Source organism: Macaca mulatta, chromosome 5, assembly GCF_049350105.2.
Source record: "Macaca mulatta isolate MMU2019108-1 chromosome 5, T2T-MMU8v2.0, whole genome shotgun sequence".
Lineage (NCBI taxonomy): Eukaryota > Metazoa > Chordata > Mammalia > Primates > Cercopithecidae > Macaca > Macaca mulatta.
Window position 1 is genome coordinate 3,291,563 of NC_133410.1, and position 13,850 is coordinate 3,305,412.

At 45.5% G+C, this 13,850-nt stretch overlaps 1 protein-coding gene across 2 annotated transcripts in view; it reads left to right on the forward strand.

The window, feature by feature from the left end:
• HTT (huntingtin) overlaps positions 1-13,850 on the forward strand; it is a 166,768-nt gene that overhangs the window by 35,808 nt on the left and 117,110 nt on the right. For both annotated transcript variants that reach the window (XM_028848247.2, XM_078003004.1), the window contains exons 7-9: positions 6,039-6,180; positions 6,782-6,960; positions 12,168-12,372. In XM_028848247.2, the coding sequence (XP_028704080.2) occupies positions 6,039-6,180; positions 6,782-6,960; positions 12,168-12,372 (526 nt within the window). The remainder of the gene's footprint in view (positions 1-6,038; positions 6,181-6,781; positions 6,961-12,167; positions 12,373-13,850) is intronic.

Genomic DNA, 13,850 nt, shown 5'->3' on the forward strand with positions numbered 1-13,850 from the left:
TGTATTTCTTATTTGATGAGAGAGCTGTGTTTTTTGCTGTGGGTTGAAACTGTGGAGAGAGGACATGGGGAGGGGAAGGAAGACAGATGAAGTTGGTGACTGTACCTTCCTGGCCATAGCTGGGTTCTCAGCACCCTGGGATCTGCTGATCACCTGCTCGTAGGCCAAGCCCCTAGCGAAGTTCTAGGTGACCCAGTGCTGGGGATGGGGGGGTCACCTGCAAGGTCTAGTCATGGAGGTGGGGGCTACAGTGTTGGCTTGTGCTGGGGCCAGCATCCTTAGGAATGCATCTTGGAGGAGGAGGAGACAGCCACCCACTTCTTGACTGGGGCCTTCAGCAGTGCCAGCTTCTTGGGCAGACTGGTGCTGGCTTTCATCACCACATCGTGTTCAATCTTCTTCCAGATCCTGACTTCTAGGTTCACCTTTCCTTAGACCCCGGTTCCTTTCAGAGGCTGTCGCTCTGCCTTGCTCTTTGCTGGCTTGTGCCTTGATTATATGTCTTTGTACAACTTTTTGTTTTCCTGGAGTTAATCCTCACATCTGTTTTCCTAGAGTGAATCGTTACCTTTATATCACTTGCTTATTATTCTTTGACCTTTTTTTCTTCTCACACCTTCCAACTTCTTTGTAAAATGTGTTTAGTACAATTTTTCATGACAGGTAATTTACCAAATCAGTTTTTCCCCAGTGCAATCATCCATCTTGAGTTACCCAGCTCGCTGCCCCAGTCTGGGCGGATTGCTCTTCAGGTCTGTTGTACACTTGTATCCTAGGACTTCTCTTTGCCATCAGCCTGGAATTTCCTTTGCAGTTCTCCTGTTGGATGCCCAGTTCCTACATGCCATATGTTTATCTTTCTATCCTCTAGTAGCTTTGTGAGAGAAGATGAATGGGAGGTAAATTGTTTGGAGTTTTGCATTCATAAAAATGCCATTTTTTCTCACGTACACTTGGCTGAGTATAGTGTTCTGGGGTAGAAATCATTTTCCCTCAGAAATGTGAAGTCTTTCCCCGTTGTCTTAAAGTCTCCAACATAACCCAATTCCTTAACCCATGAATGTGCTTTTCTCTGGAAGCTTTCCATTTTTGGGGAGGTGAAGTGCTAGGTACTTAGTAGGCCTTTTATTTTTTATTTTTATTTGTTTTTTGAGGCGGAGTCTCACTTTGTCGCCCAGGCTGGAGTGCAGTGGCATGATCTCGGCTCACTACAAGCTCTGCCTCCCAGGTTCACGCCATTCTCCTGCCTCAGCCTCCAAGTAGCTGGGACTACAGGCGCACACCACCACGCCCGGCTAGTTTTTTTTTTGTATTTTTAGTGGAGACGGGGTTTCACCGTGTTAGCCAGGATGGTCTCGATCTCCTGACCTCGTAATCCGCCCGCCTCGGCCTCCCAAAGTGCTGGGATTACAGGCGTGAGCCACCGCGCCCAGCCAGTAGGCCTTTTAATTTGGAAACTTATATACTTCAGTTCTGGGAAAATTTTCTTACATTTCTCTGATAAATTCTTGCCTTTTATTTTCTGTGTTCTCTCCTTCTGAAATTAGTTAGTTGGATGTTGGTCCTCCTGGGTTGACTCACATCTTACCTTTTTCTTTTTCTGGTACTTTTTAGATATCCATCTCAAACTCTTCTATTCAGTGTTATGTTTTTAACTTCTTTCTTTTCTTTGTCTCTTGATGGGGTCTTGCTTTGTTGCCCAGGTTGAGGTGCAGTGGTGCAATCATAGCTCACTGCAGCCTCCAACTCCTGGGCTCAAGCAGCCGTTCTGCCTTAGCCTCCCAAGTAGTTGGGACTACAGGTATGCACCACCATGTCCAGCTATTTTCTTTACTTTCTTTCTTTTTTTTTTTTTTTTTTTTTGAGATGGAGTGCTGCTCTGTTACCCAGGCTGGAGTGCAGTGATGCGATTTTGGCTCACTTAAGCCTCTGCCTCCCAGGTTCAAGCAATTCTCCTGCCTCAGCCTCCTAAGTAGCTGGGATTACAGGTGTGCACCACCACGCCCGGCTAATTTTTGTATTTTTAGTAGAGACGGGGTTTCGCCATGTTGGCCAGGCTGGTCTCAAACACCTGACCTCAGGTGATCCACCTGCCTCAGCCTCCCACAGTTCTGGGATTACAGGCGTGAGCCCATCATTAAATCTTTAAATACTAGTATCTGTAAGTCTTTTCCTCTTGAGTCAGCCAGTATCCCTGGAAGGAAATTCCTCATTTTCCTGCTTGGAGACTATAAGCTTGGCTGTGTTTATCCTGCAACCGGGGACTGGAAGGGGATGGAAGGGGACTGACACTGTTGCTGGTCAGGGCGCCCTCTTTTTGTTTTCTGTATGCATCTCACATCTGTCCTCAGTTATGTAAACACCTCTTGAGATTATCCCTCTCAGTCTTTGCTGGAGGTGGGGAAGGGGCTGCTTCCTGGGCTGCCTTGGATTGGAGGGGAGACCTCAGGCGAGTGGGTGGGAATTTGCCCAAGGAGCCATGAGACAAGCCACTGTTCCACCCTCTCCGTCCCTCCACTTTCAGATGTATGTGGTGCCTCCAAAGCCCGAGTGCTTCTTGGAGTTCTGTGGCTTGAATAAGCTTGCTTTTCACTGGTATCCCTCATACCTTCTCCCCCATCCCCAGCAAAGCTTGCATTTGAACTTCTTCCCATGGGCTAACAAATCAGTCAGTTATGTAGCCCTTGTTACTTTTTAGCTTCCGAAGTTTTGTTGACACACGTAGTCTGCTAGTGTCCCTGTTCTGTTCTTTCTGTCCGTGTACATTTATGCTTTATACAACTTCTTTACATGATTTTCGTGGGGTTTCTGGGTAGCAGAGCTTCACATGTTCAATCCAGCATGTTGGATTAGAAGTCTCCCACCCTCTGGTGTATTCTCATTCTCAGAATTACCTGCCAAACACCGATACTCCCTTGTTTTTCCTTTTCCTGACAGGAAATGTACATACCAGACAGGACAGAAATCATTAGTGTATCCCTTGGTGAATAACCACAAAGTGATCTTACCCTCGTAACCACCACCCAGGTCAAGACAGAGTATTACCAGCACTCAGAAGCCTCACCCCCATCCTCCCATCACTGCTTCTTCCTTCCTCCCCAAGGTCATGACTGTCCTGGCTTCTAATGCCAGAGTCTGTTTTTAAATTCTGTGTACATAGACCATATAGTATGTATTCTTTTTGTCTGGTTTCTTTTGCTCGACAGTAATTTCTTAAGAGTCTTCTATATTATCGTGTGTATTAGTAGTTCCTGTAGTTTTAGGAGCTTCATAGCATTCCATTGTAGGTATATACCACAGTTTATTCATTGTGTTATCACTGGGTTGTTTCTAGTTCTTGGCTATTGCGAGCAATGCTACTGTGACCACTCTCAGGTGTTTTTTTTGGAGCACATGTGCAGGTTTCCATCATGCGCAGCTAGAGGTGGAGTTGTTGGGTGATAGGGTGTATGCATGTCAGCTGCAGCAGAAACTGCCAAATAGCTTTCCTGAGTGCTTGTACCAGCTCACCCTTTGGTTGCTGCGTATGGGGACTCCGGGAGCTCTGGTCCTCGCTAGCACTTGGAATTGCTGATGCTTTTACTTTTAGCCTTCCTGATGGGTATTTTCTGGAATCACATTATGATTTTAATTTCCGTTCCTTAAAGTACCCTTGACTCTGAAGTTTAATGATTAATGCATCTCTTCCTTTTTGAAGTACTCTGAAAGGTATGTTGTGCATGTGTTGAAAACTGGAGCTATCTAGTCTAAAATACAGTGTACCTCCTCCCTGTTTGAAGAGTTGTAGCATGGCCTCGGGGCCTCCTGTTAGGTGCCTTGGAGAAGGGATTCTTGGGATTGTAGAGATTAGACCTGAGGAGGCCCCTTGGAGCTCTCAGACTAAATTTTGTTCTTTATTATTCCAAACTATTTAAGCTCACCGTGTGCTGACTCATCATAATAATGAGTAGCTCTCATTGTGCTTGTATATTTGGACCAATAGAATGATTTTTTTTTTTTGAGACATAGTCTTGCTCTGTCACCTAGGCTGGAGTGCAATGGCACAATCTTGGCTCACTGCAGCCTCTGCCTCCCAGGTTCAAGCGATTCTTGTGCCTCAGCTTCTCGAGTAGCTGGGACTGCAGGTGTGTACCACCATGCCTGGCTAATGTTTGTATTTTTAGTAGAAACGGGGTTTCACCATGTTGGCCAAGTTGGTCTCAAACTCCTGACCTCAAGTGATCTACCCGCTTAAGCCTCCCAAAGTGCTGGGATTACAGGCGTGAGCCGCTGCACTTGGCCAAAGTAGTTTTTTAAGATGTGAATATCTTTTCTTGCAGCTAAAAAAGTTTGTCAGAGATAATTCTACTTTATTCTCCAGGTGGTTTTTCAGGGAGAAATTGGAGGCAGTAAACCACGGGGGGAGTCCTGTGGCTTGGTGGGTGGGTGGGGGAGGTGTGGCTGGGGTGGGGAGAAGTCCTGTGGCTCGGTGGGTTTGGGGGGAGCTGTGGCTGGGGTGGGGAGAAGTCTTGTGGCTGGGGTGGGGAGAAGTCCTGTGGCTTGGTGGGTGGTGGGGGAGCTGTGGCTGGGGTGGGGAGAAGTCCTGTGGCTCGGTGGGTGGTGGGGGAGCTGTGGCTGGGGTGGGGAGAAGTCCTGTGGCTCGGTGGGTGGTGGGGGAGCTGTGGCTGGGGTGGGGAGAAGTCCTGTGGCTCGGTGGGTGGTGGGGGAGCTGTGGCTGGGGTGGGGAGAAGTCCTGTGGCTCGGTGGGTGGTGGGGGAGCTGTGGCTGGGGTGGGGAGAAGTCCTGTGGCTCGGTGGGTGGTGGGGGAGCTGTGGCTGGGGTGGGGAGAAGTCCTGTGGCTCGGTGGGTGGTGGGGGAGCTGTGGCTGGGGTGGGGAGAAGTCCTGTGGCTCGGTGGGTAGGGGGGAGCTGTGGCTGGGGTGGGGAGAAGTCCTGTGGCTCAGTGGGTGGGGGGGAGCTGTGGCTGGGGTGGGGAGAAGTCCTGTGGCTCGGTGGGTGGGGGGGAGCTGTGGCTGGGGTGGGGAGAAGTCCTGTGGCTTGGTGGGTGGTGGGGGAGCTGTGGCTGGGGTGGGGAGAAGTCTTGTGGCTGGGGTGGGGGGCAGTCCTGTGGCTGGTGTCTCATCATGTGCCTAACAGTGTCCAGAGGTCTCGTGTAAATTCCCTGGGAGTCGATAAGCCTCTGAGAAACAGATGATGCTAACCACGCTGTGGAAGAGAAACTTGTTTATAAATCAGATGTCCGTTACTGGTTTACTGCTTGTTTGCCCAGGCATAGCTCCGACAGAGTCCCCGACTCATAGTGATTGCTCAGTGCGTGCTGAACAATGATTGGAATCAAGTCATGGCTCAGAGCATAGTTTTGAATAATGGGAAATTGATGTTCTTAAGTAACATAGTCACCAAGATAATGCGACTAGATGAGTCACCCCTTTTCAATTTTAGGATATTTTTATCAAGATTTAAGTGGTCATCATTAGAATTATAGCAGTTTCTCCTTTGGATTGTTCTAGAGGCCCAGTGAGAAAGTATTCCCTAATTTCTCAGGAGAACAGTTGTGGGTAGTGTGCTGTCATGTCCAGTTAAATTGCAGACGTTTCCGGTTGAAGATATTCCAGTCCTGAGAACTTTGTGACATTAGCAGGACTTTTACAAGCCATCTCTTAGGGTGGGGCATTACTGTAGTTGGCTGGTACTCTTTTCTCCTTAACTTTGTCATTTGTTGATTTTTTTTTTTTAACTGTCCCCAAACACTGTGGGCAGACAGTATCTAGAATTGAGGCCTCCACCCCTGCAGAGAGGACATGGATGCTGAGCAGTCCCCGAGTGAAGATTATAAAGAAGCAAATAGAGTACACGTGTCTGTGAACTGTTCTTGAGTCTCCCAAATTCGGGGTACTTCTGTTCAGCTATAGGAAAAGCCTCAAACTGTTTATACTTTGCAAGAATTGGAAACTTCTAATTCAAGTTAAGTTTTACGGAATGCATGGTAAGCTTCATAGGAGCTTCATCTTTTATCTGCTTGGACTTTTGCTTCTATAGGTTTTGTTAAAGGCCTTCATAGCGAACCTGAAGTCAAGCTCCCCCACTATTCGGCGGACAGCTGCTGGATCAGCAGTGAGCATCTGCCAGCACTCAAGAAGGACACAGTATTTCTATAGCTGGCTACTAAATGTGCTCTTAGGTAAGGTGAAGGCATACAGGTGGAAGGGTCTCTAGCATGTATTCATGATAGACCTTTGAAATAATTAAAATCAGATGATCCCTCAGCTTCTAGACCAGGCTATTTGGCACTGGTTGACTGAATGTGAACTGCATTGGGACTGCTGTGAGCAAGCATGGGTCTCTGTGACCCTGCAGATGCAGCCATGCCCAGGGACACCTAGCTGGGCAGTGGGTGTGGGCTGGTGTGAGCCCTGCCTGCCATCCAGGGCCTGGTCCTCCGTCTGTGCCGGCCCTGACTACGGTGAGTCTGTGAGGCTTGAGACTGTGCCTTGGGTCCCTGTGGGTTCTCTGTAGGTCAGTTGACAGTTTCTCCTGTTGTTTGGGTAACTGTGGAAATGAACACTGGCAAGTGCTGAAGTGAGCACTGGACGCGTGATATGGACCCTGCCAAGCCAGGGATATGGGTGTGTAGCCACTCCCAGTGGGCCTCATGGTGTACTCGTTCACGGTCATGTTTGTGCCATATTGATCTCTTGGGATCTCTTCTTTTTTAACAAATTAAGCAGGGAATCTCCAAACAGTGAGTTGGATGTTAAGATATCTTGCTGCTGCCCCCACAGGCTTACTGGTTCCTGTCGAGGAGGAGCACTCCACCCTGCTGATTCTTGGCGTGCTGCTCACCCTGAGGTATTTGGTGCCCTTGCTGCAGCAGCAGGTCAAGGATACAAGCCTGAAAGGCAGCTTCGGAGTGACACGGAAAGAAATGGAGGTCTCTCCTTCTGCAGAGCAGCTTGTCCAGGTAGGAGCACAGGGTTTACTCTAGGCCTGGCATGTGAACAACTGACATTCGAAGAACTGATTACTTTGGAAGAGAAGCGGCAGAACCGAGGGTTAGAGGTGTGGACTCTGGAGCTGTGCTGCTCGGTTCCGACCCTAGGTGCTGACCTCTAGCTGCCTTCCTTCTGTATGCCATTGTCATCGTGAGTCAGATGCAGGTGATGCCTCTTCAGGTGCCACTCTGTTTCTAAAACCAGAGGTCACGATATGTGTTCATACACCCAGTAAATACTGATTGAGCACCCACTGTGTGCTCGGGTCTGGGGTAGGTGCTGGGGGTCCTGTGGTGAATATTTCCGCTGCAGCCTCTGCCCCGTGGAGCCTGTGGCCTGGTGCACTGGTCGAGGCAGGGTGGTATGCCCCCTCAGGGAGGTGGGGACGTGGTCCTTCGGGGTGTCAGAACAAAATGTTGGAACTTCTCTTTCCAATGCAGAGAAACCCTGCAGTAATTCTAATGTACTGTGATTGGCAGTTGACTTCAGTTCTTTGTAGCGTGCTTACTCAGGTTATTTTCACTAACTGTGTAACAGTGCAGCCTCATTTTAAGCAATTGAATTTTTTGAACTTTACTTAAAATATTAGGTCAGGGTTTTTATTGTGCTTAACATGTGCCATTTAGCTAAATTTTGTAGGATATAAAATTGTAAGTGACTTAAAATGATTCTTGCATAGAATCATGAATTGAAGATAATGCTAATAATTTAAGCACTGAGTTAGGTAGTGTTTGTGAAGTGCTTAGAATGCTTCCTGGCACATGTGAAGGCCATGTAAGTGCTGCTTATTGATAAACAGCTGAGCAAGAGTGAACTCTAAGAAATGAATGGGGCTGAGAGTTCTATTCCACCCAGCTGCCCTTTGGTTATTTTACAGAATAAAAGCAGAGTCTCATGGGATATGACATTTAATTATATTTCCTTCACAAAAAACACTGCTGAATATTTTGTGGAGTAAAAAGGGTGTAGCCATGGCAATAATACATTTAAAATATAGTTTATTTCATCTTTACCTTACCTGTTTTTTTTTTTTTAAGCTAGCTTTATATTGAGAATTGCATACATGCAAAAGTATCAAGTCATGACCAGTTACATTTCATTTATAATCCTACTTCTCCCTTTTTTTTTTTATTATTTGGAAGCAAACCACAATCATCCTCTTACTTCATCTATAGGTATTTCAGTATCTCTATAGATGAGGACTCTTTTTTATTTTTAAAACTTAATGATGGTCAGGCGCAGTGGCTCATGCCTGTAGTCCCAGAACTTTGGGAGGCCAAGGCGGGCAGATCACTTGAGCCTAGGAGTTTGAGACCAGCCTGGGAAACATGGTGAAACCCCATGTCTTTAAAAAAAAAAAACAAAATCAGCCAAGTGTGGTGATGCATGCCTGTAGTCCCAGCTACTTGGGAGGCTGAGATGGGAGGATCACATGAGCCTGGAAGGTCGAGGCTGCAGTAAGCCATGATTGTACCACTGCACTCCAGCCTGGTTGATGGAGCAAGATTCTGTCTCAAGAAAACAAAACGAAACTCCAAAACAATGTCACAAAACAGTGCCATTGTTAGACCTGAAAATATTAAACATTTCCTACATCAAATACCCACTAACTCATTGTCAATTTTTCTCTCTACTCTTTTGGAATCAGCATATAAATAAAATTGGTTGATAAGGATTGTAAATCTCTTTGATCAACTGGTTCTCCTCCATCCGAATTTTTTTTTCCCTTTAGAGTTCATTTATTGAGAAACCAGATTATTTGTCTTCTAAGTTTTCCTGTGGTCTGATATACTGCTTACATTTCCATTGTGTAAATTAACACCTTTTTCTGTTCTCTGTATTTCCTGTACATCAATACTTGGAGGAAAAACCTGGTCAGATTTAGTGTATATTTTATATCTGAGTTCAGTATTTCGTATATAATATTTTAAGGTAAGTATACTCTTTTAAAAAGTGTTGAGACTATATGCTCAATTTTTTTTAACAGATGCTTTTGAAAAGGCTGCTTGATCATAAAAGTTTAGAGACCATTGGTCTGTTGGGAGAAGCAAATAATTACGGAACAGTTTAGCAAGGTTAAGGTGCACATGGTAGGGCCTGGAGAGGTTCAGTCGTGAGCCGTCACTTATGGGCACGTGGAATCTGACCCGGCACAGAGAGCTGGGAGAAGACAGGAGCTGTATAGACAGAAAACGTGGTCTTTGCCAAGTCCCGGGAGTGAAAGAGTGAGAGAATGCTCACAGCACATGAGTGTGGGTGCGTAGACAGAGCAACGGTGGGTCCTGAAAAGGCCTCCAGGCTTTCTCATAGATTAGCAAGAGTGTTGGTTATGGAGGTCAGAAGGTCGAAACTGTGTTAAATTGGGATTGCAGTAATCCTGGAAGGACAGAGATAGAGGGTGAAGGGGAAAAAAGGGTATGGATGTGAGACTTAATTGCTGATTTTCTTTTTTTTTTCTTTTTTTTTTTTTTTTTTTTTGAGACGGAGTCTCGCTGTGTCTCCCAGGCTGGAGTGCAGTGGCGTGATCTCGGCTCACTGCAAGCTCCGCCTCCCGGGTTCATGCCATTCTCCCGCCTCAGCCTCCCGAGTAGCTGAGACTACAGGCGCCCGCCACCACGCCCGGCTAGTTTTTTGTATTTTTAGTAGAGATGGGGTTTCACCGTGTTAGCCAGGATAGTCTCGATCTCCTGACCTCGTGATCCACCCGCCTTGGCCTCCCAAAGTGCTGGGATTACAGGCTTGAGCCACCGCGCCCGGCGCTGATTTTCTTAATACCTTTCTCCAAAGTAAATAAATGATATGGCACATTTTTGAACTAGCAAACTCTAGATATGATTATCTGTATAACATATCTTACTCCATCTTCTTTTGACTAATAACTGTTCTTAATTAAATTACTGTGAGATGTTCAATTCAGCAAATGTAGTTTGGCTAACCATATTTAATTAGAATTTAATATAATCCTAGGCCTGGCCAAACTATTAAGCAAGTGTGGGCAAAATATTGATAATTTTAGATATGCAGGAGCTCAGTTTCTTTCTATGTGTGCTTTTTGAAAAAGAAAGAAATTGAAAAATAGAGGAAGCCCTGAAATCCAAGAAACAAAGTCTCTCACCTAGGCATGCAATAAAAGCAATTCTAGGATGATTGTTGTTCGGCGTGTAGTTTGTTAGAAAACATTCTTCTTGAATAAATAGTATGCCTAAGAAAGTGGGCAGAGGGAAGGCATATGCATATATTATTAACAAGGAGGGAGAAAAAGGCAATTAGTAACCATCCATAGGAGAGCCAGCAAGATTTATAAAGGAAATTTGTGATCCAAGTATGAAGCAAAATAAGATGCATAATAAATTTTAAGCAAGTAATAGATTACAGTAAGAGAACCCATTTGACCATTAATTTTGGGGCATTCTCTTTCAAATGACATGGAGTAGTAATGAAATATTTCTTTCTTTCTGAGTCTAGGTTATTGTGACTGGACTCAGAAAGAAAGATTTCATTATTGCAGTGAATAACATTTTTGAACATTATTCATAAATTATGCAGTGAATAACATTTATGAACACATGATACATAAGATACATACTGTTTATTTTTAATTAAGTTTTTCAGCTCAACTTCTCGGCAGGGAACATTAAATGTAAATAGTGTTACCTAGTAGCATGTAAATGGAAATCTCCATAGTATGAAAGCAGTGCTGTTGCTAACAGAATTTAGGAGGCGACAGATGAGGTGAAGGAAATGTGGGTGCCGATTTCCTTATTACATTGAGAGGAGCCAGGAGATTCTTTGTTCAAAATAGATGGCTTAAGAAGTCAAGGTATAAGCTGATTACCTAGAGCAGGTACCCACAAATGTTTTGTGTAAGGGGCCAGATAGTAAATATTTTCAGTCTTGCAGGCCATTCCAAGTCTGTGGCAACTAGGCCCCACTACCTTCGTAGCACGAAAGCAGCCACAGGCAGCCCATAAACGTGGCTGTGTTCCAGTGAAACTTTATGTACAAAAGCAGGTGCGGGCCAGACCTGACCTGTGTACTGTGGTTTGATGACCTGGGATTCAGGGGTATAGGAGTTACCATCAGAGGAGCTGAAAGTGAGACTTTTTACTTTATACTCTTCTACACTGTCTGATTTTTTAAAAAAGAAACATATGTATTTTATAATATTGAAGATGGGGTTGGCAAATAGCAAATAAAAATACAGGATGCCAGTGAAATTTGAACTTCAGATAAATTATGAGTAATTTTATGATGTAAGTATATTCCAAATCCTGTGGGACATACACTATAAAATTATTTGTTGTTTCTTTACAATTTAAATTTAACTGGGTGCCCTTGTCTTTTATCTGGCAACTCTAATTAAAGGGAAAAAGAATAAATTCATTATGTTCATATAATGTGATACAGCAGGGGTCCCCAGCCCCCACGCTGCAGAGCGGTATTGGTCCATGGCCTGTTAGGAACTAGGCTGCCCAGCAGGAGGTGAGCAGCAGGTGAGCTGGCATTCCCACCTGAGCTCCGCCTCCTGTCAGATCAGTGGCAGCATTTGATTCTCATAGTGCAAACCCTATTGTGAACAGCACATGTAAGGGATCTAGATTGTGTGCTCCTTATGAGAGTCTACTGCCTGATGATCTGAGGTAGAACAGTCTCATCTTGAAACCATCCCCTGGCCCTGTGGAAAAATTGTCTCCCATGAAACCAGTCTCTGGTGCCAGAAAGGTTGGGGAGCACTGTGATATAGTATTGAAAGTGCTGATAAATGTGGCTACTGCCTTTAAAATGTCTGGTAGCTCTTTCTCAGTGGCACTCATAATAGTGTTTTTTGATTTTTAAATGTGTGTCAAGCTAACTCTCCCCTCAGTGTATGCTGGACTTTATTTTCCCTTTCCTAGTCACCAGTTTTGGGAAATAGAGATCTTCATTCTCATGCTGCTTCTCTAGTGGAAGTGCTCCATTTATTTTTAAGGAATGAATATAACAATGAAAAAATCATGGGAATTCAGAAAACAACATGGAAGGTAACGATCACATTGGTAGAAGTGATAGGGAAATATTTAGGGGGAGAAATTAAGGTGTAAACTTTGCCAACGAAGTCCTGTTAAAAAAAAAAAAGTGAAGCTTAGGATGCATTTTATAAACTCTGACCAGAACACCTGTGTTTCTCTGTTTCTAGGTTTATGAACTGACGTTACATCATACACAGCACCAAGACCACAATGTTGTGACCGGAGCCCTGGAGCTGTTGCAGCAGCTCTTCAGAACGCCTCCCCCCGAGCTTCTGCAAGCCCTGACCACAGTGGGGGGCATTGGGCAGCTCACCGCCGCTAAGGAGGAGTCTGGTGGCCGAAGCCGTAGTGGGAGTATTGTGGAACTTATAGGCAAGTTATTAGTAAGGTCTACTCTTACAGTTAACTTTTCAGTGATACTAGTTACCCTCTATTGATGATGGGCCTGCCCTGTGCTAAGCAGTCTGCATTGCATCTTCCTTGCAAAACTTATAATACAGATTTCATCTTTATTTTATAAATAGGGGAGTTGGGCTGGGTGTGGTGGCTCAGGCCTGAAATTTCAGCACTTTGGAAGGATCACTTCAGCCCAGGAGTTTGAGACAGCCTGGCCAAGTGAGACCCTGTCTCTCCAAAAAAAAAAACAAAAACAAAAACTGGGCATGGCGGCACGTGCCTGTAGTCCCAGCTGCTTTGGAGGCTGAGGTGGTAGGATTGCTTAAGCCCAAAAGGTTGAGGCTGCAGTGAGTTGTGATGGCAGCTGCACTGCAGCCTGGTGACCGAGCAAGATGCTGTCTCAACAAAATTTAAAAATCAAAGAAGAGAATTAAAGTTTAGAAGGTTAGGTGGCAAAATGAGGCCACACATTTAAAGCCCCTCCTCCTGATTCTTTCTCTACCTTGACTGCCTCCTGTGGTGGTTCAGTTGCTGAGAAATGAAAACAGTAGGGAAGGCCGGGTGCGGTGGCTCAAGCCTGTAATCCCAGCACTTTGGGAGGCCGAGACGGGCGGATCACGAGGTCAGGAGATCGAGACCATCCTGGCTAACACCGTGAAACCCCGTCTCTACTAAAAAATACAAAAAACTAGCCGGGCGCCGTGGCGGGCGCCTGTAGTCCCAGCTACTCGGGAGGCTGAGGCAGGAGAATGGCGTAAACCTGGGAGGCGGAGCTTGCAGTGAGCTGAGATCCGGCCACTGCACTCCAGCCGGGGCGACAGAGCGAGACTCCGTCTCAAAAAAATAAAAACAAAACAAAACAAAAAAAAAAAAAAAAAGAAAATCCATCTGTCCCCAGCTCTGCATCTGCCTCCACTGCCCAGTCTGCTCCTCTCCATGCGCTTGGGGCTGGGCCCTGTCCCACCATGCAGTGCTGCCCTGGAGCAGTGAGCTTAGTGGGTCCTTTCTGGCATGAGAGCTGCCTTTGGGAGCTGGAGTGGGTGGGAATCTCTGAATCCCAGCCTCTACCGCTGGGTCTGGTGCCTAGCAGGCTATGGATAAGCTTTTGCTGACTCTAGCCTCCCCTAGGCCACTGCAGCGTGGTCGGTGTAGTGCACTGCGTGTGCAGCGTGGCCTTTACTCACAGCCTCCACATGAGAGAGAATCTGACTGAAGTCTCGTTGCTGCCTCGTGTGAGCATAAATGTTTGCCGGAACCATGAGCAGGAAATATTAATCTGCCTTGTTTCCTGTCCTTTACACTGAAGAATCTTTTTCTGTATGGAATGCATGCCTTACAAATAATGAGTGGAAATACTCATCGCTAATGAAAAGTTATACTTGATTGTTAGTCTACCAAATAATCTGAGATTTCTAATACTTTTATTTGGCTTTTAAAATGCAATTTATCTTAGC